We start from the raw sequence: 22,229 nt of genomic DNA on the forward strand, positions 1-22,229 counted from the left end.
TAATAAAAACGACATTTATAAGCACTTACAATGGGCTAGACACTGTGCTAAGCGCTTTATAATTGTCTTAGTTATGTTCACTACAATCCTGGGAGCGTTGGTGCTGTAATTATCACGCCCATCTGACAGATGTGGAAACTGAGGCAGACAGAGGTCAAATGCTTTGTCCAGAGTCCATAGCTGGGCTGAGTTCAGGTCATCCTGGAGCCAGATGGGTGCTCTAACTACTGCACCACCCCGCTGCCCCATGTAATAAGATGGCAAAGGAAGAAATCAGTTCTGTCACAGGACCTTGGGAACTGGAAGAGATCTGAGGCAAGGGGGCACAAGCGACTCGGTTTGTAGATGAGACAGGAAATAATTTGGCCAAAGTCGCCCCGAGTAGCCGGAGCCCCCAATAATCGTGTCAGGGTCGGGGGGTTCGGTGGTGGAGGAGGAAGCTAAGTGCGGGTGGGCTCATCTTGGAGGAAGGAAAGGTCCTTGTGGGGATTACTCAGACAGGCCGGCTTCCTTCCTGGAAACAGATCAGCCAGTCCCACTGAATGACCCGGACACACTCTTTCCCAGAGCAAGCAAGGGACTGGGCTGAGGGACTGGGGGTGCGGGGCCCCCAAGGGACCTTCAGTGAGTTGTGGAAGGGGGAGGCTGAGCAGATTTGGGAAACATCATTGGGACACGCGCCCCTCCCACTGCCGTCAGCTGCAGGACCCAGAGACCATCCCGGCCCGCTCTCCCCGTGAGACCGAGGCGACCGGCCCAAGTGAGAAAGCAACAGAGTTGGGATTTAAACTCAGGTCCGCAGCTCTCCGAATGGGCACTTGCCACGGTTGGGGATGGACATGTCCCTCTTCCCATGGTCCAAGCCAGTTGTGTATGGCCCATCGGTCAAACACTCAACATCTGTACACACGGCAAGTCTCACACAAGCAGCCAAATGTGCCCTGGGAGCATCATCGGGAGAGCCGGAGCTGGACCGAGAGCGTCCAGGGCCAGAAGGGGCCCCGGTGGCTGTCTGGCCTGGTCCCGGGCTTTGTGGATCAGGGGCAGTATGTGGTTGGAGACCCCAAAGAAGGCTCTTGAGGTCAGAGTCCCAAGCCTCTTGGAGGCCAGCCTCTCTGCCTCCATCCTGGGACTTTGGAGGGAGGATGAAGATCTGCAGAAGCTGAGGGGGAGGGAAGTGGGGGAAGGGGGAGGCTGCTCGGGCACTGGTGTTCTCTGGCTAGCCCAGCTCAAGGAGGAAGTGCCCTCTGCAGCCCAGCCTTTCGCAAGCCAAGGCTTGACCAAGGCTGGGTGCAAGGGCCCCTCTCCGACCCTGGACGGGCAGCAGAGGCAGGGCGCTGGGAGTGGCCGAGCAGCCCGGAGAGCCTCCTCAGCCTGGGTTTATTGAGGGTGGCTGCCCAGAGATGGACTGTACAGAGAAGGGCAGGTGGGCGTGGCTGCCCTCCGAGCAATTCCCCCAAATCTCACACATGTGCAGCAGCGCGGGGGGGATGGTAGAGGCCAGTGAGCTGCGGGGCCCGCCCAAGTCCAGGAGGGGGAGGAAGCCCAAGGTGGGACCAGGACAGAGGAGGGCACGTGCAGGGCAGGGGGAGGGCAGAACGGGGCTCTCGGGCACCTCCTGGACCATGCCGCCCACAGAGTCCTCTCTGTCCTGGGCGCCGAGCATCACGCCGAGGTCAGGAGCTTCCTCTTGGTGCTTTCACTGCAGCGGTTCAGAATGAGGTCCTGGCTGGGCCGCGGGGGCACGGCAGGCTGCGGCTTCATGGGAGACTTCAGGGACTCCTCCGGGACTGAGGGTTCTGAGCCACGGACACACACGGACAGAGACAGGGAGACAGACAGAGGCAAGAGAGATACAGAAAGACACAGAGAAACGCAGAAAGACACAGATTGACAGAGAGGAGAGACAGAAACAAACACAGAGATAGACAAGAAGACCGAGATAAAGAGACCCAGAGACAAAGAGAGACAGAGACAGGGAGACAGAAATGCATCAAATGTCCTGTTGGCCTTTGGGAGCCTTTGCACAATCTTTTCTGGGACCCCCTCCTTTTCTCCCTCGCCCCCCCCATCAGGAGGCCCAGTGAGCCCAGCAGCCATTAACAAAGACATAGCATCTCTGCCAGGGGGATCCTCAGGCCACTTGAGCGTACTTGTTGCCAGCAGAGTCCGCCCCTGCCTATTGCCCACCCAGCCCTCCCACGCCCAAATCTCTTTCCACCTCCTAGTCTCTTGTCCTGGAGAACGGACATTTTTTTTGGCCAGGAAGAACTGATTTACTCTTTGTACTTCACCGTCCACTAGCCTGGTACCCAACACATGCAGTAGGTGCCTAATAAATGCTAGTTGATTGGCTGATCACTGTTGAGGACTGGATGTGGAACGGCTTAAAATGAGTCCCAGAAGTGATGCCATGGCGGTGGAAGGGCATTGGGAAGGTCTTGGAGAACCTTTCCCTATTCAGGCCAATGTCATCAACCAGGAAGCCCCACAGGGTGAGCCTGTGCCTGGCAGCGAACGTTGCCCATGCCCAGAGGGAAGTAGAAAGAGGGATGGGGGTAGGGTTCACAGAAGGGGAAGGACGGAGGAAGGGGCTGGAAATGGGGAGAAGGGAGTGGGAAGGGACCAGAGCACGGGAAAGGCCTCCTTGCTCAAACCCATCCTCTGGGGGCTCCCAGGCCTGGGAGAGGATTGGGCCCTCTGGGACACACTGCCTCTGACCTCCGAGCCATTTCCTGGCAGCAAGGGCCCCACTCTGTGGCAGCAGAGCCTCCAGGACCCCCGGGGGGCAGCGGGGACACTCACCGGGCTGGCTGTCCCCCTTCTGAGCATTGAGCTGCCTCATCTTTCTCCGCTGCTGGATGAATTTCACGCTGTTTCTCCGGTAGGAATCTTGGCTGATGCGCTTTCGGGACATCTTGTGCATGCTCTGAGCATTGCGGATCGAGGACCTGGGGAGGGGGGAGAGCACTGGGGTCAAGCCCAGGAAGCCCTCTCGGATTCATCCCCAGCCCGAGGCCTGGATTCCCTCCCTCCCTAAGAGCAGGCCCCTCTTTGCCTTGCCCCAGTGGCAGGTTTATAGCACAGGGGCACAGTGGGAGATTGTCCAGCCCCTTCACTTTACAAAAGGGGAGACCATGCTCCAGAGCCCCTCCGTCCCTCGCTTGGCCCTTGGGGCAGACCACCTCCTGGGGCCCAAAGGAGTCTGAATGCGGAGACGGGAGCACCTCAGAGGCCATTTACTCCTTGTTTAACAGATAAAGAAACTCGAGACCCATAGAAATGATGAGCGCTTTGCCCAAGGTCACACAGGGACGAAGTGACAAGTGTTTGAACCCAGGATTTCGGTCTCAATGGGCCAGTGACAGCTGAAAAGTTAAATCTGTGCTCGCTGGGGCCCTGAGGTATAAGGCACTTTTGTAGGCAGTCACAGTGAGTCAGACTGAGCTCTTGTCTGCCCCCCAGGCAGGCACAGTGCCCAGGGCAGATGCCCGATTTCCTGAAAGCTCCTCAGCCTCCCATCCCATCTCCCACACAAAGGGTCCCCGGAGGAGTCTCACCTGCGGGGTGGAGCTCCCCGCTTCTTGATGAGGTTCTTGGCTTGTGTGTTGTCCTGCCCGGCCTTCTGCAGGTACATGGATGGGTAGTAGCCGGTGACGTCACCTTTCCTACAGAAATACGGGCTCAATGAGATGTTGCCCAGGCAGGATCCCCTGGGACGGGCAGCATCTCTGGGAGGAGGAGCAGGAGGTCGTCCCTTTAAATGGAGGCAGGGTCTGATTCTGACCCTGGGAGGACACCTAGGCCAAGCCCCTCATTCCATAAGGAAATGAATGGACTCTCCCAGGGACATTCAGAGGAGAGATTCGAACTCAGGTCTTCTGAATCCAGAGCAACTACTCAATTACTCCCTTATAGAAAGAAAGTGACTTGCCTAAGATCTCACAGTGAATTATTGGTGGAAATCAGAACCGAGGTCTCCTGGCACCAAATCGGGTCCAGGTCTCTTTAAATCCCCAGTGACTCGTACTGTGCCCGACACATAGTAGGCACTTAATAAATGCTACTTGGTTGATTGACTCAAAGGATCCTAGATTTAGAGCTAGAAGGGACTGAGTCCAGCTCCCTCATGTTAGAGACAGGAGACCAAGTACAATGGTTTGCCCAGGGTCAAACAGCCAATGAGTAAACAGGATTCGAACTAAGCCCCGTCTCCAAGCCAGCACTCGACCAGCTTCCTAGCCCACAGACTTATGAATTAGTTGGTTGAGTCCATGTCATGCTGTTTCCCCAGTTGGTGACTCCATCCTAGTCTTTCTCAGGCAAATAACAGCAGTCCGAGTCCCTACCAGTCTTCCCTAAAACGTGGCCCGTTCCCAGCTCCCTCCCCAGTGCTCCCCAGACCGAACCTCTTCTCTTACCTGATGACCCACCAGCCATCCAGAAGTTTGTGGATAACCTCAATGGCTTCCCCTTCGTCCAGTGTCATCTCATCCTCCTCCACGGCGGTGTAAGCTTTGATGGTGACATAAGGTTCTCCTGGGAGAGTCACATGGGAAAAAGATTCTGAGACCCATCCCTCCCTTCTGTTCCAAGAACTTCCCACCTGCCTTGCCCTGTCCCCAGGCTGGCCTGGGTCTAGGTGATCTGGGTGGTGTTTACCTTCTTGGGAGTCCTCACTGGGTCTCCAATGACATGCTTTCCTCCTTGTCACCTCCTACATCTCCCACCATTCTCCTTTCCCCTTTGGGAAGACTTTGTTCTAAGCCCTCTTTTCTTTCCTCCCTCCCTCTCTTAGTGAACTTAGTCAATCCCATGGCCTTATGAGAGAGACATTGCTGCTCAGGAATAGGTCACTCAACATGGAGTTGAGAAGATGGCTTCCAACCTCTGTCCAAAATGACCACTCGGGTTCTGAACAAGATGATTGCCCAATATTTGGTCCAAGATGGCTATCATATACCTAATCTAGCAAACCTCTACAATTCAAACCTTTAAATGGAGGCAGGGTCTGATTCTGACCCTGGGAGCACACCTGGGCCAAGCCTCTCACTCCATAAGGAAATGAATGACATACAGAGGAGAGAGTTCAAAATGATCAATAAATCCAATGAGTGATTATCACCAGAATTGCCCCAAAGATCAAGCGGAAGCAATAATAATGAGGGTCACCAGTAAAGTTGGGGCTCATACAGGATAGACTCCCAGTGAGGATGGAGATAACCTGGATGGTCTAAAGGCATCAAGAGCTGCAGAGCCCTTGAGAAAGCTCTAGGATGGGAACACTGGAAAGTCCAAAGAACTATAGCAGTTCTCTAATGTTAAGCTCAGATGAACATAGCCAGAGCACAGGGTCTCCAAGGTCTCTGATGCTTTTAAGGTGCTAGAGAGCCCTCAACATTCAGTGACTGAACTTCAGAAATCCAGGAGGGTGTACCAAGCCCCAAAATATGGGAGAAAATAAAAGACCTAAGGGAAAGGTCAGCAGGAATAGGCACAAATTCCCAACTTAATTCCTAAAATTGGAGATGAATAAATCAAAGAAAACACCATGCAAGGGAAAAATTACTGCAAATGTATAGATTTTCCTCAGAGTGAATAGCCCTATAATAACTGTGAGTTCAGACTCAAAAGAAAAAATAGATTTCCCACAAGGATTACATAGATACCTAGAAGAAGTGAAGGAATAGATTTTTTTTAAAATGAAATGAAAGCTCTTGAAGAAAGAATTGGAAAGTGAATAAATAGGTTAGAAGAGAAAGTAATAAACTTTATCCAGGAAATGCAATCTCTAAAAACTAGAAGAGACAAAACAGAAATCAATGATTCCATGAGAAAGCAAGAAATATTAGAACAATATCATAAAATTAAAAAATAAAATAATGATATCTGATGTCAAAATTGACCTGGAAAATAGGTCTAGAAGGGAAATATTGAGAATCATTATAATCTCTGAAAACTATGATTAAAAAAAAAAAGCCTGAACACTATATTTTAATACATTATTTTATTAGAATCACAGGGCAAAGTAAGGAAATAAAGAATCTACCTCGTTTCCTAAAAAGAACCCAAAAAAGTAAAATCCCAGGAATATCATAACTAAAATCCAGAGTTCCCATGTAAGCAAAACAAAACAAAGCCTTAAAAAAAAATTCCGTCCAAGTGCCAAGGAACCAGAGTCAGGATCACACAAGCCTTGACAGCTTCTACCATGAAAGAGAAGAGATCTTGTAATACAATGTTTCAAAAGATGAAAGAAATAAGTTTATAATCACAAATGATTTACCATGCTAAGATAAGTATCATCCCATAGAGGAAGGGGGAAAATGAATCTTAATGAAATAGAGGACTTTCAAGTATTTCTGATTGAAAAGACTAGAGCTGAAAAACTTTGAAATACAAACACAAGAATCTGGACTCAGCTAGAAAAGTAAGTTTGTTTGAGGAATTAAAAAATATATGATGATAGGGTGCTAACCCTGCTGAAGACACTAAAGCTAAGGTCCAAACTGAGATTAAAGACCCCACTACGCCTAGCCATAAACTGAGGTAATTAAACAACGAAATTACTCACCAGAGAACTACGAGCCAGTGCTTAAAACTCAAAGGACTTAGAGGTGCTCTAGACCCTCCTAGAGGAGCCTGTTCTATAGGATAATTCTATATTCTAATAGGAGAAAAAACAAGTGTCCTTCAGAACTTTCTTCAAGAATATTAAAGAAGTTTAATTAAGAAAAAACGAAATCATCATGGGGGAGAGGGAGATTAATTTTGTTCCAAGAGTTTTAAAAGGTAAAAGATAAGGAAAAAAAGGAGAAATACTTTGATGTAGAAAGGTGGGGAGGAAAGAGCAGAACTTAGTTATCTTTCATAATTAGGGCACAAGAGAAGAAGATTATACCTAGAGGGAGGAGTTGGAAGAGATGATATCAGATAAACCCACTCTTATCTGAAGGAGACAAAAGTAGTTTGAATGCATATAACAGTTTGGTATAGACATACACCAAATTCAACAGGGGAACTATGGAAATAGGGAGGGAGGGAATGGTTAGGAGAGAAAATAATACCAGGGAGGGAATAGTGACAGATGAAATGAATGTGTTGATCCCCCCAAAAAAAAGATTAAAATGGGGGGAAAGGACTAAAAATATAAGAGTGTCTTAGACAATTGGAGAATACCTGAACAAATTGTCATGTATGAATATAGCGGAATATTATATCACATTGGAAGAACTAACAAAAGAAGTATTTTCAGAAAAACCAGTTACTTTGAAGTGATAAGAGTGAAGTGAGAACATAGAGAACAGCTCATTTAAAAATAGAAACACTGCAAAAATAACACCATCTTTGAAAGACTTAAGAATTCTGATCAATTCAATAACCGACCACATCTTCAAGAGAACAGTGACATAGAATGGTACCTATTTCCTGACAAAGTGATAGATACAAGATGCATAAAAAGATATTTTTGAACTTTGCCACTGGATGGATTTGTTTTACTGGACTAGGTTTATTCGTCACAAGAGTTTTTTTTTTCCCTTTCTCTCTCTTGGTTCTTAATTGGAAGAGCTAGGATAAGGGGGAAAGGCAAATTAGTAATAATGATGCCTTAAAAGAGACATTGCAACATTTTTTAAAACATAGAGAAGAGAATAAAAAGGAATTCAGAAGGAATTTTTTAAAAAGTAAGATATAGAATGTATTAAACACTTTTGTTAAAAAGCAAGAAATATGAAATGGAGATTCATGGTTTCATATAGATCTTTGTTCTGCTATGTATAGGGAAATATTCTAAATTTTGTTGGTGTTTAAGTTCAGATTTTTTTTTTTAATTCACAGAGGGAAGGCAAAGGGAAATGGACAAGTAGGATAGCTTTGAAAGTTATATGTTATATTCTTGGGGAGAAAAACCAGCTGAATGTGATGGGAATCTTTGTTTTTATGGATAATCTCTTTCTGGTCTGTTCTATACATGGAAATTCTCCCTTTTTCATGTTTATTGACTTCAGAATTTTTTTTAAACTCAGATTCAATTTTTTATCTCCTCTTACATAAGCAACTTTGAGGGCAAGAACCATCTTTGTCTCTTGCCCCACAGATCTCAAGACTGAAGAGCTAGAAGGAACCTAAGTAATCATCTATAGATGAGGCAAGTGAGTGAGACTCATAGAAGGAAGTCACTTGCTTAAGATCACCCAGCTAACAAGTAGCAGAACCAGAGTAGACCATGGCTCCTCCAAGTCCAGATCTAGTGTTCTTGTCACTGTGGCACATTGCCTCATTTCATTTGGAACAGAATTCTGGCTAAGGGCTCAGTGATATTATTGAATGATTGGATAAATTCATGAATAGATGAATGGATGGATGGATGGATGAGTAAATGTGTGGATGGATCGATGAGTAAATGAGTGGATGGATGAATGGATGAGTAAATGAGTGGGTAGATGGATGGATGGATGAATGGATGAGTAAATGAGTGGATAGATGGATGGATGGATGGATGGATGGATGGATGGATGAGTAAATGAGTGGATGGATGGATGGATGGATGGATGGATGGATGGATGGATGAGTAAATGAGTGGATGGATGGATGGATGAATGGATGAGTAAATGAGTGGATGGATGGATGGATGGATGGATGGATGGATGAGTAAATGAGTGGATGGATGGATGGATGAATGGATGAGTAAATGAGTGGATGGATGGATGGATGGATGGATGGATGGATGAGTAAATGAGTGGATGGATGGATGGATGAATGGATGAGTAAATGAGTGGATAGATGGATGGATGGATGGATGGATGGATGGATGGATGGATGAGTAAATGAGTGGATGGATGGATGGATGAATGGATGAGTAAATGAGTGGATGGATGGATGGATGGATGGATGAGTAAATGAGTGGATGGATGGATGGATGGATGGATGGATGAGTAAATGAGTGGATGGATGGATGGATGAATGGATGAGTAAATGAGTGGATGGATGGATGGATGGATGGATGAGTAAATGAGTGGATGGATGGATGGATGGATGAGTAAATGAGTGGATAGATGGATGGATGGATGAGTAAATGAGTGGATGAATGGATGAATGGATGGATGGATGGATGGATAAATGATTCTGCATGCATGATCCAGTCCCTCTGGAGAAAAATCACTGACCAGGAAGGAATTATTCTCCTCTTTTGAGCCTGCTGTAACCTGTCTTATTTGGACTGAGGTGGACCTTAACCAGAAGATTCTCCTTCAAAAGCAAAGGCAGGGATGAGTTTGTGAAGGGGAAGAGGAGGTACCTTCATAATTGGGCTCCTGTTCTTCAGACTCATCTGGACTGTCTATAGGCTCCAGGAAAGAAGCTGGTACCCAGCCACGTTTTTCCTTGGTTTGACAAAACCACCAACCTGTGCCACAAATGCAACATGAGGGCCATGAGCCTCTCTGGCACCCACAGGGACACCCAAACAGACAACATGCCCATGGAGACAGACATTCAATTATCCAGCACATATTAATTAAGGGTTTCCAACAAGGGCCCATGCTAGACACTAAGCCTCAGGTCCACCATTCATTCACAAATGTATGCAGAAAAACACGAGCACAGAGATTCATACATAAACACATAAACATGCCATGCCCTTGGTTATTTGTGATAATAGAGACATGGAAAATAAATAAATAGAATAACTAGCATTTATATAGCAATTTCCAGTTTGTAAAAAGCTTTACAAATTATTTTATCCTCACCACACTCCTGGTTTGGCCTGGGAGGCAGATGCTATTATTATTCCCATTTTTCAGATGAGGAAAACTGAGGCACAGAAAAGGTAAGTGACTTGCACAGTATCACACAGCTTGTAAGCATCTAACCACTGTCCCATGTGGCTGCCAAACATATCATCCATCTTCATTATCAAATAACTTACGTCTCTATAGAGCTTTACAATAATCCTGTGAGACAAGTTGAGCAAATACTGATATTCCCATTTCACAGATATGGAAAGTGAAACTAAGAATCAAATGCCTTAATCACACAGCTAATAAGTGTCAACATGATTTGAACCCAGAACCCAACTCCAGTCCAGAATTTTCTTGGGTTTTTTACTGCCACATTTCTCTGTGTTCCTCTAAAATGGGGATCATAACAGCCACCTACCTCAAAGGGTTGTTGTGAAAATCTAATGAGATCGTACTTGTAAAGCTCTTACCACAGGGCCTGGAACATAGTAGGCGCTTAATAAATGCTTGTTTCTTTCTTCTCTCTTCCCTCACAGAGACACATGGATAGACATACATGCACGTGTATCATAGACACATATAGACATACACTAACATTAAGATCATCCAAGCTCTTGTTCTTCCCTCCTCCTCCTTCACCCTGAACCCCCAAAGCCTCCCAGACCAGGCCCCCATACTTCCTTAGTTTTGGGGGAAACAAATTAGAGCTTATCCCCGCCCCAATCCCCACCAGCCTTGGACCCACAACTCTAAACAAGAAATGAAAGCATTTAGTGATGGATCAGATCCTTTGATGAGTCACCAAAGGACCTTGGAGAAACCAAGAAAAGGGAGGGCTCAGGTTGGCCATCCCGGCCAAGCTGCAGATGGCACTTGTCCAGCTTGGGGGATGGGGAGGAGAGAAGGGGAAGGAAAGAGGAAGGAAGAAGAAAGCAGAAGGAAGGAGGGGGGAGAGGGGACTGACCACTTTGCCCTTTCTCCACCACATCCACCAGCTCCCCCGACTTCAGGGTCATCTCCGTATTGGAGTTCTTCTCATAGTCCGCCAGGGCCCTGTAGGTCTGCAAGATGATGGGGCCGGTGATGTCTGCAGACAGCAGAGGGGAGATCTGAGTAGGGGGAGCGAGAGGGGGCTCTCCTGTGCACCCCTGCCTCCTTACAGCTCTCCCTGCACTCACAGAATCAGAAAGAGGAACAGAGCAGACAGATCTCCATGGTCCCCCTTTGCTCCCCCAACACATCCTCCTGCTTCCACCACCTGGCCTCCCTTCCTCTTTCTGTTTGGGGGGATCTCTCTCATGCCTTTTGCATGATAGGGTTGGAGGCCTTTGGAGATCATCTGATCAGGCTGAGGGGCTGAGACAGGTGAGAAGGCCCCAAAGCTCACTTGCCAGGCTTTCTTAACTTGGGGCCCCTGAGCTAGTTGGGGTTTTTGTCTTTAATATTTTGGTGACTCTTTTACTATATTCGGTTTCCTTGGGAATCCTGGGTTCTGCAAACATTATTCTGAGACGGGGCCTGTCCACACCAAAAAGGTGAGGAGCTCCGGAATTCCGGTCCAGCTCCCTAGTTGTACTGAGCAAGAAACCAGTTCTGAGAGCTTTCAGAGAAGCCAATGGCAGAGGCCGGATTTGAATCCGTAGTCTCTCTCCGTGGTCCTTCCAGAAATACTCCCAAGCCTTCCAGAAACTCAGACTCAACGTCAGACAAGACCTTCCGGTGGCTCAATTCCTTTCCATTCCATCCTCCATAAAGCAGCAGAGGACGGAAGTGAAGGAGGGGAGGGGGGTTGAACTAAATACTTTCTATGTCCCCTTCTAGTCTGACATAACCACAACTCTATAATCCTCCTGAAACCTCAATTTCCTCTTGGGCAACACAAGGACAGAGGCAGCCTTCTGGATGCCCTCTCCCTCAGATTGGATGTTCCTAAGAAGCTCTGGAGTTTATTTAGTGCATCCTTTGGGAGCTAGAGCTACCGCAACCTCAGGCCCAGTGCCCATTCCCAACAGGAGGCTCTCCCCAACTGGAGTCCTGATGACTTCTACAGGGATGAGGCTTCTGAGATCCCCCCCTGACATTCCCAGATCCCCCCAGAGCCGCCGGCATCTCTCACCAGAAGCATTGCTCCTGGGATCTTTGGGCATCAGGAAGGTCTCCGGCTTCTTCACCCTGCAAGGGAGAGAAACAGTGTGCTGTCTCATGCCCTCCTTCACACGCCTACCTCCCCCATCCACTATGGCCAGAGGGAGAGCTTCCAGCTGCTCAGAGGCTGGAACAAGAATAGCAGGGCTCTTGTGTCAGGGCCCATGGGGCCCTTCTCCAAATCAAGTTTTTAAATGCATTCCAGAAAATGCATCAAAACAGCTACGTGGCACAGTGGATAGAGCTCTAGAGTCATGAGGCCCTGAATTCAAATCCAGATTCAGACACTTACTAGCTGTGGGATGGTGGACAAGTCACTTAACTGATTGAAAGAAAGAAAGAACAAAAGAAAGAAAGAAAGAAAAGAAAATAAAGAAAAGAAAAGAAAGAAAGAGAGAAAGAGAGAAAAAAGAGAGAAAGAAAGAAAGAAAGAAAGAAAGAAAGAAAGAAAGAAAGAAAGAAAGAAAGAGAGAAAGAGAGAAAAAAGAGAGAAAGAAAGAAAGAAAGAAAGAAAAAAGAAAGAAAGAAAAAGAGAGAGAGAGAGAAAGAGAGAGAGAGAAAGGAAAGAAGGAAGGAAGAAAGAAAGAAAGAGAGAGAGAGAGAAAAGAGAAAGATAAAGAAAGAAAAAGAGAAAGAGAAAGAAAGAGAGAAAAAAGAGAGAAAGAAAGAAAAGAAGGAAGGAAGAAAGAAAGAAAGAAAGAAAGAAAGAAAGAAAGAAAGAAAGAAAGAAAGAAAGAAAGAAAGAAAGAAAGAAAGAAAGAAAGAAAGAAAGAAAGAAAGAAAGAAAGAAAGAGAGAAAGAAAGAAAGAAAGAAAGAGAGAGAGAGAGAAAGAAAGAAAGAAGGAAAAGAAAAGAAAGAAAGAAAGAGATAGAGAAAGGAAAGAAAGAGAGAAAGGAAAGAAAGAAAGAAAGAAAGAAGGAAAGAAAGAAAGAAAGAAAGAAAGAAAGAAAGAAAGAAAGAAAGAAAGAAAGAAAGAAAGAAAGAAAGAAAGAAAGAAAGGAAAGAAAGAGAGAGAGAGAAAGAGAGAGAGAGAAAGAAAGAAAGAAAGAAAAGAAAGAAAGAGATAGAGAAAGGAAAGAGAGAAAGGAAAGAAAGAAAGAAAGAAAGAAAGAAAGAAAGAAGGAAAGAAAGAAAGAAAGAAAGAAAGAAAGAGAGAAAGAGAGAAAGAAAGAAAGAAAGAGAAGAAAGAAAGAAAGAAAGAAAGAGAGAAAGAGAGAAAGAAAGAGAGAAAGAAAGAAAGAAAGAAAGAAGAAGAAAGAAAGAAAGAAAGAAAGAAAGAAAGAAAGAAAGAAAGAAAGGAAGGAAGGAAGAAAAGAAGGAAGGAAGGACATGTAATTGTCATTATTCATAATTGACATTATGAAGACATATAAAAAACAAATTCACAGATCTCAAATTAAGAACCCCATCTCTAGATTTGCTTATTGTTCTTTATGAGATATTTTTTTTGGTTTTATATCACCTATGTTTTCATGACCCCATTTGGATTTTTCCTGGCAAAGATAATGGAGTAGTTTGACATTTCCTTTTCCAGCTCATTTTATAGATGAGAAAACTGAGGCAAACAGGATTAAATATCGGGTCCAGGTCACAGCAGGTAAGTGTCTGAAGTTAGATTTGAATTCAGGTCCTCCAGACTCCAGGCCCATTGTGCCACTTAGCTGCCCAAAATTTCTACAGTGTTTACTATTTGCCAGACACTGTTTATTTTATTGAAAAATGAGATCTATTTCGAGAGAGAGAACTGATCAGCTCTTAAGTTCAGACTGAAATATAATTTGTTCATTTTCTTGATTTTATCTTACTTTTTTGCAGCATGGCTTATATAAAAACATTTCTGCTTGATTTCACATGTATAATCCTCAATGGGGGCGGAATCACTCAGAGGGAGGGGAAGAATTTGAAGTTCAATTTTAAAATATGCTAACAAGTATAACTTATCAGATTGTTTGCCATCTTGAGGAGCAAGTTGGGCAGGGAGGGTGACAAATTTGGAACTCAAAACCACAAAAAAGGAACCTTGAAAATTGTCGTTATATGTAATTGGAAAAAACAAAATACTAATAAAAGTTTTAAAAGAATGCTAAAAATAAATAAGTAAAAATCTTGTTTCTAAAAAAAGTATTATCTCATTTGATCCTCACAATGACCCTGGGAGGCAGGTGTTATTATAATCCCCATTTTACAGATGAGGAAACAGACAAATAGAGATTATGTGACTTGCAGTTTTGTCAGTTCCTTGTCCAGAATCACATAGCTTGTATGTAGAAGAGGCAGATGTTTTATCTGTTCCCAGACCAGCTCCTTAGCCACTAAAATATACTACTTTCCAATATAACAACGAATTTTTTTGGTTTTATTTGGGGGGAAGCAATTGAGTTTAAGTGACTTATCCAGGGTCACACAACTAGTAACCATTTGAGACAGGATTTGAACTTGGGTCCTCTGACTCCAGGATCAGTGCTCCATCCTTTGCACCATCTAGTTGCCCTTAGCACTGTTTTTTTCGTGTTTGTTTGTTTTTTACTTAATAATATCTTATTTTTTTCCAATTATAGGCAAATATAGTTTTCAACATTTTTGTGAGATTTTGCGTTCCAAATTTTTCTCTCTCCTTTACTCCTCCCTCCCAAAACAGTGAGCAATCTGATATAGGTTATACCTATATAATCATATTAAACATATTTCCACATTAGTTGTATTTTTTTTCCCCTGAGGCTGGGGTTAAGTGACTTGCCCAGGGTCACACAGCCAGGAAGTGGTAAGGGTCTGAGACCAGATTTGAACTCAGGGCCTCCTGACTTCAGGGCTGGTGCTCTACCCACTGCCCCACCTAGCTGCCCCCATTAGTCGTATTTTGACAGAAGAATCAGAACAAAAGAGAAAAATCACGAGAGAAAAAAACAACAACAAAAATGTGAAAACACTCTGCTTCAATCCACACTCAGTGCCCACAGTTCTCTCTCTGGGTGCACATGGCTCTCTCCATCCCTTGGGATTGCCTTGGATCACTGTATTGCTGAGAAGAGCCATGTCCATCATATCGTATAATCTCATTCTCTTGGTCCACTCACTTCCCTTAGCCTCAGTTCATATAAGTCTCTTGGCTCAGCCTGCTTATCCTTTCTTACAGAACAATAATATTCCATTATCTTCAGCCATCCCCGATGGATGGACAGTTTCCAATATTTTCCCACCACAAAAAGAGCGTCTACAAACTTTTGTGCCCATTTGGTCCTTCCTCCTTGTTTCTGATCTCTCCGGGACCTAGCGCCGACTTTTTCATCACCAGCGGGCATGTTGTCTTGGCTGGTGCCCCAGCACCCCACCCCGGGCTTTCATCCCTCCCCCAGTGGGGTGAAGAAGGGATGGCAGGTGGCGGTCACTCACTGATTGTCCGAGGGGAGCTTCAGGTCGTCGGGCCTTACTTTGAAGAACTCGAGGACGTGGGAGCAGCGGGAGATCTTGGTGGGCAGGTTCATCAGGGTGTTACAGTATTCGGTCAGCGTGCCCTGGCGGTTCTCTGTGGTTCGCTGCCCGTCAAACCATCGAGGCGCTGGGTGGCCGCCAAGAACAACAAACAGAGAGGTCAGTGATGGAAGATTTGAACATGAAAAAAGCCTGGGGATGGAGGACCCAGGTGCAAATCCAACCTCAGCCAATCACTGCCAAGGTGACCTTGGCTAAGGATTGTATTTTTCTGGGGTCCGTTTGCTCATTCATAAAATGAGAGGGTTAAACTAGATGGATTCCGGGGTGCCCTCCAATCCTGGATTTATAAAGGGAAGGGAAGGAGCATTTATATAGCACCTACTGTGTGCCAGACACTCTGCTAAGCAATTTACAAGTATTACCTCATTTAATCCTCACAAAAACTCTTATTTTTTCTCCATTTTACAGATGAGGAAACTAGATAAAGAGAGATTAATGGCTTGCCTAAGACCATACAGCAGCATGTGAACTCAGGACTTGCTCTATCTAACTGCTGTGAGCCTGGGCTGCTGGTGCTCCTGGGAAAAGTCAGGACGGGCGGCATGAGGGAGCCCCGGGGGGCCCTTGCCCTGACTTTGCTGCAAACTTGGCTAAAGTCCTTCCTGCCTCAGTCTCAGGCCACAGGCGGAGAAAGTGCTCGCCGAGTTTCCTGCCCCATGAACGCCCAAATCCCCATGGGTTTTGAGTGGCGGCTTTTGATGCTCTTTCCTCTTTCTCTATTTGATCCTCACTCAGACAAGCTGCCAGCTCCAGCCTGAGTGCCACAGACAGGTGGGACCCAAAGAGATGGAGAGACAGAGCTGTAATAGGCAATGTTGGGGGCTCCTGGAGGATGCTACAGGAGGCCGACCAAGGAGGACCATAGAGTGCCAGATCCTCAAAGGCAAGAGTTTGTTTCTTTTTTTTTTCTTTTCTTTTTCTTTCTTTCTTTCTTTCTTTCTTTCTTTCTTTCTTTCTTTCTTTCTTTCTTTCTTTCTTTCTTTCTTTCTTTCTTTCTTTCTTTCTTTCTTTCTTTCTTTTTTTCTCTTTTTTTTTCTGAGGCAATTGGGGTTAAGTATGTGACCCTTGCCCAAGGTCACACAGCTAGGAAGAATTTGTTTCATTTTTATCATTGTTATCTCAGGGCCCAGTCAGGTACCTGGTTCTCCATGCCTCTGAATTTGGGGGTCCCTGAGCTCTGGCGGGAATTGAGACCTTAGGCAGCAAAGAACTGCTGGGGACTCCCTTTTCTTCCAGCCTCCCAAGGCAGCTAGCTTGTTCCAAGAAACCCTTACAAATGTCCAAGAACTTGGCTCGGCCCCACCAGGATAAAGGCCCCCAAATAGAGCAGGACACCAAAGATCAGTGCTAGGAGTTCCCCAGCCTCCCTACCTACTCTACCTCCCTGTCCAAGGGCAGCTTGCAGTTGTCTCTTCCTTTTCAGGTGACTGCATGTATATCCCCATGTCCTTAATCATAGATTTAGAACCGAGACAGGCTCCGGAGGGCAAGTCAAATGCCTTCACACTCATTTTGGTTGTGCCCAAGACCACACAATGAGTAAGAGCCTGACTCCAGATCCAGCGCCCCAGCCTGCACCTGGCCAGCCCCTGCTGAGTGCTGCACACTCTATACAACCATATCCACACACAGCATCCCATTTCATGCTCACTACAATTCAACCACACAGACAGGGCAGATAGTATTCACTCATTTAACAGAAAAAGAAAGTCAGAGTTAAAGAAATGATGCTCAGGAGGCAGATACTCTCCCTCCAATCAAGAACCTCCCAAGTTCAGCAAGGGAGGGGTGAGAGAAATGCAAAGATTTTCCTTCTTTCTATCCCTTGCCCCCATTGAGCCTACCTGGGAGATGGGGGATGATTCGATTCTCTGAGCTGATCTGTCCAGATTCAATGGGGAACATTTCTTTTAGCAGTTTCTAAAATGAAAGAAAATAGGAAAAGTCAAGTCATTTCTCCTCTGTTCCCCACATGATGGAGAGAAGTCCAGCAGCTGTTTGCAGCAGCCCTCACCCTTCTCCCATCCATTCTCACCCCCCACATCATCCTCACTCACGCTCCGTGGCCCCACACATCCTTCAGGTGCCAAATTTGGACATTTCTCCTTTTTCAGTGTCCCTTACACCCCAGTCTTCTCTCTACTCCAGAGCTCCCATGGTATTTGTAAGTGCTTGATGTGTAGTAAAGATGTTAGAATTATTTGGCACTTGACTGTTAGGTACTTAATGAGTGGTTGTCAATGGGTTGATAAGCTCCTCAAGGGCAAGAGTTTGTTTCTTTTTTTCTTTTCTTTTCTTTTCCTTCCTTCCTTCCTTCCTTCCTTCCTTCCTTCCTTCCTTCCTTCCTTCCTTCCTTCCTTCCTTCCTTCCTTCCTTCCTTCCTTCCTTTCCTTCCTTCCTTCCTTCCTTCCTTCCTTCCTTCCTTCCTTCCTTCCTTCCTTCCTTCCTTCCTTCCTTCCTTCCTTCCTTCCTTCTTTCTTTCTTTCTTTCTTTCTTTCTTTCTTTCTTTCTTTCTTTCTTTCTTTCTTTCTTTCTTTCTTTCTTTCTTTCTTTCTTTTTTGCTGAGGTAATTGGGGTTAAGTATGTGACCCTTGCCCAGGGTCACACAGCTAGGAAGAGTTTGTTTCCTTTTTATCATTGATATCTCAGGGCCCAGTCAGGTACCTGGGAACCTAGTGGGTGCTTAATAAATGTTTGTTGATTGATTGATCATATTCCTTCAATTCCAAAAACATTTATTAAGCACCTATTGTCTACTGAATATTGTTCTAGAATCTGGCAGATAAAGATTTATAAGATTCAGAGAATCTCTACCTCAAGAAGTTTATAGAGATAAGATGCTTGAACAAATTAGTATAATAGAAAAAAAAAAGGATAAAGGAGATACAGGAGCAAAATAGATGAGAAAGATGCTCAGAGATTATACAGGAGGAAAAAATCACTTTTGCTTCAGGGAGAAGTCTCCACAGAGGAGTTATGGATCCATCAATTGCATTTCAAAGGAGAGAGAGGATGAGGAGGGCATTCTGGACTTATGGGGATAAGGAAATGTACAGATGGGAAGATGGGCACATGGATGATGCAACTAGATGGTGCACCCAAAGTCAGAAGGATCTGAATTCAAATCCAGACTCAAATATTTATTAGCTAGGCAAGTCACTTAATCCTGTTTGCCTCATGATCTGGAGAAGGAAATGACCAACCACATCTGTAACTTTGCCAAGAATATACCCCAAATCAGTTTATGGAAAGTTGGACACAACTCAACATATGTATATAATTATTGTTATTATTATTATTAAAACTTTTTATTTACAAAGCTTATACATGGGTAGTTTTTTCAACATTGACCCCTGCAAAGCCTTCTGTTCCAAATTTTCCCCTCCTTCCCCCCCATGGGGGAAGATGGCAGGTAGTCCCATATATGCTAAATATGTTAAAATATATCAACATATATATTGAATCATCTTTTTTCATGTCCTCAGCTCTGCTTTGAAAAAATCTTGACTTTGTCCACTTGAAAAGCAAAGAGTAAATAAGTCAAATAAACACTGATGTGTAAATAAGCCCTCATGAAGATAGCATCCATCCATTTAATGGCATTTATATGATGCCCTGTGCCATAGCTACTAAATGAAGCTGGGCAAATAGACCCTCCTCATTTCTCTGAAGAGAGGGGAGGTACCACGGCCCTGTGTCTGGTCTGCAACGGCCATTACTGGACTAGTTTCCTCCATTCCCCAGAATGCTTCTTAGATGTCTCTCCTCTGCAGTCAGTCTGCACATGAAAAACTTGCCTTTTTTTTTTTTCCAGTTTCAAGACAAAGACACTAATAATAGCTGACATTTACATAGGGCCTTGAGATTTGCAAGGCACTTTATGGGTATTATGTGATTTTTACCATCACAACTGTTCTGGGAGGCAGGGGCGGTTACTGTCTCCATTTTACTGATGTGGAAACAAAGTTTACGTGACTTACTCAGAAAGAGCCTGAGAATGGATTGGAATTTGGGTTTCTGGAAAAAGCTCCAGGACACTGTCTATTGGACTACCCAGGAAGGTCAGTCTGCTGACCCTCCAAAATCCACTTTGGGACTTGTTTGAAAATTGCCATTATCCTGTGTTCAAGAATAATCTCCTGCTATGTGTTATCTGCACCAAGTTAGCACAGCGTATTTTAAGCTTTTAACCAATGTTTAACATTTGCTCATTTTTTACTCATTTATTCATGTAGAGAGGTGGGAATGGCCCTTGGCTAACTGGGAGCTGGCTCTGTAATGAATCCTTTCAGGCCTGTTCTTTCAGGCAGGGAGGAAGCCCTTTAGGGTCTTTCCTCCTACTTCTCCCTCTTTGCCCTCACTCCCTACTGACACCCTGGGTTCACACTCACATGGAACTCGTAGATTTCGGTGAACCGGCGGTAGATCACCTTCTCTGAGAGGTCCTGCCATTTCACCAAGAACATGTAGACCTGGAGAAGGGAGAAAGGCGCATCTCATCTTAGTGTCCATGGGAGCCGGCCAGTTGTCAATGGAACAAAGGGTCCGCAGACAAGTTCACGGCAGAAAGTGGGGGCGGGGGGTGGAGGGTGCCATCCAGCCCTTCCCTATAGCTTTCTAGCTCCTTTCTTACAGGGGGACCCCAACCATAAATAGGAGGATCTGAATGAACGGGGAGGGAGAAGGGGAAAGGAGCCAAAATCATTTTATGGGGCCTCTGAGTGCAGGGTGCTCCAGTGGACAGAAAGGGGTGGGGGGAAGAACACTTTATGCTCTCTGGGAGCATAGGTGGGGAAACAAGACTGACAGGAAGGAAAAAAAATAAGGAAGAAGTGGGGACCCCATTCAAGGAGGTGGAAGTGGGGATGCTGTCCTGGGGGGCAGAAGTGGGGGTACCATCCAGGGGGTCAGAAGTGGGGACGCCATTCAGGCGGGCAGAGGGAGGGATGTCATACAGACGGGCAGAGAGGGGATGCTGTCCAGGGGGGCAGAAGTGGGGTTTCCAGGTTTCTTTTCTCTGTGGCACCCCCTCTCCCCTTTCTCTGTCCTCCAGACATATAACCCTCCCAAGAGTCAGTGAGCTCTTGTCATTGAAGCTCCTTCTCACACAAAGGTTGTAGATTCAGAGGATTCAAAGCTGAAGGAAACTTAAAGTCTGGTGGAGTTTTAACCCATCTTAGAAAAGGAAACTGAGACTCAGGGATGTGAAATGTCTTCTCTCTGGTCACACAATTAGGGATGGAGGTGGATGACTGGTAATGATTAAGCTATTGGCTCTCTCGGGGATTCAGTATCTCAGTGATTTTGCCCAATTCACTTAAATTCAAGAAATATTCATTTTAAAAAATATTTTTAAATAAAAATAATTAAGTACATGCTAAGTCCTAGCACTAAAGAGAAATCTAAAGAAACAGAGTTGGACACTGGAGAGTGTGGGCTCTGGGTCAGGGGCACGGGGTTCAAATTCAGCCTCTGGTAATGATTCCTGCTGTGGGATTGTAGGAAAGTCACCTCAAATCTTGGGAAAGTGGTTAGGTCAGTGGTCCTGGGGATCCTCCCGGCGTTGGAGGGTCTAACAACCCCAGAAAAGGCTTCAGAGGTGAAATTTCAGCTTTGGGTGGGATGGATGTTTGAGGGTCCCCCCTGCATCAGATCCCGGGGCCCCCAGGCAGCCCTGGATTATACTCACGTAATGCTGGCTTGGGGAAAACCGCTTCTCAAAGCCCAAGAGGACAATGTGCCTGATGAAGGGGTCTCCCATGACAGCGGTCCCCCTCCTCAAGCCGGTCAGGGTTCCCTAAGCGGTGGAGGGCTGGTGACTGAGCAGTGACTGGCCAGGCTCGGGGCACCCCCACAGCCTTTTATATGCTAGAAAAAGAGGAAGCCACAGGCAGAAGTGTCAACGCTGAACCAGGGCGAAGGGGCCTGGCCCTCAGGGAGGGGCAGGTGCTGGGACGGCCTGGGTTCTTGTTTCACTTGAGAGAGACAGAGAGAGACAGAGAGAGAGAGAGAGAGACAGACAGAGACAGAGACAGAGAGAGAGAGAGAGAGACAGAGACAGAGAGACAGAGACAGAGAGAGAGAGACAGAGAGAGACAGAGAGTGAGAGAGAGACAGAGACAGAGAGAGAGAGAGAGACAGAGAGAGAGAGAGAGAGAGAGAGAGAGAGAGAGAGAGAGAGACAGAGACAGAGAGAGAGACAGAGACAGAGACAGAGAAAGAGAGAAAGAGAGACAGAGACAGAGAGAGAGAGAGACAGAGAGAGAGAGAGAAAGAGAGAGACAGAGAGAGAGACAGAGGGGAGAGAGAGAGAGAGAGAGAGAGACAGAGAGACAGAGAGACAGAGAGAGACAGAGACAGAGAGAGAGACAGAGAGACAGAGAGACAGAAAGAGATAGAGAGAGACAGACAGAGACAGAGACAGACAGAGACAGAGAGACAGAGACAGACAGACAGAGAGAGAGAGAGAGAGAGAGAGAGAGAGAGAGAGAGAGAGAGAGAGAGAGAGACAGAAAGAGACAGAGAGAGAAGACAGAGAGAGAGAGATCAAGAAAGAAGGGGGAAATAGAAAGAAAAATAGAGACAAAGAAAAAGAGGAAGGGAGAAATGGAGAAAAAGAGAGAGGCAGAGAAAGAAAGGAAGGGAGAGGTGGAGAGAAAAAGAGAGACAGACATATAGGGAGAAACAAAGATATAAAGAAAAAAGAGACAATCTAATACAGAGATAGAAAGACAAAGAAAGTGAGAGAAAGGAGAAATGGAGAAAAGAGATAGGGAAGGAGAAATGGAAAGGGGAAAGAAAGAGACAGAGACAGAGAGAGGAGCAGAGAGAAAGAGGGACAGAGAGAGATC

The 22,229-nt window shown here is 45.5% G+C and overlaps 1 protein-coding gene across 2 annotated transcripts; it reads right to left on the bottom strand.

The window, feature by feature from the left end:
• Nucleotides 1-21,224, bottom strand: NCF1 (neutrophil cytosolic factor 1). Of its 2 annotated transcripts, none has more exons than XM_074264005.1 (11): nucleotides 21,068-21,224; nucleotides 19,770-19,850; nucleotides 17,223-17,298; nucleotides 15,277-15,442; nucleotides 11,857-11,912; nucleotides 10,705-10,827; nucleotides 9,299-9,406; nucleotides 4,422-4,539; nucleotides 3,561-3,668; nucleotides 2,806-2,951; nucleotides 1-1,790 (listed from the first exon to the last, which is right to left on the bottom strand). In XM_074264005.1, the coding sequence occupies exons 1-11, from the start codon at nucleotides 21,137-21,139 to the stop codon at nucleotides 1,666-1,668; spliced, it is 1,179 nt and encodes a 392-aa protein (XP_074120106.1). In that variant the 5' UTR covers nucleotides 21,140-21,224; the 3' UTR covers nucleotides 1-1,665. The 2 variants fall into 2 exon arrangements, with proteins under 2 accessions (XP_074120106.1, XP_074120104.1); XM_074264003.1 differs by having other exon boundaries at nucleotides 1-1,799.
• Between the last annotated feature and the right edge of the window lie 1,005 nt (nucleotides 21,225-22,229).

The sequence above is a fragment of the Sminthopsis crassicaudata genome, chromosome 4 (genome assembly GCF_048593235.1).
Source record: "Sminthopsis crassicaudata isolate SCR6 chromosome 4, ASM4859323v1, whole genome shotgun sequence".
Classification (NCBI taxonomy): domain Eukaryota; kingdom Metazoa; phylum Chordata; class Mammalia; order Dasyuromorphia; family Dasyuridae; genus Sminthopsis; species Sminthopsis crassicaudata.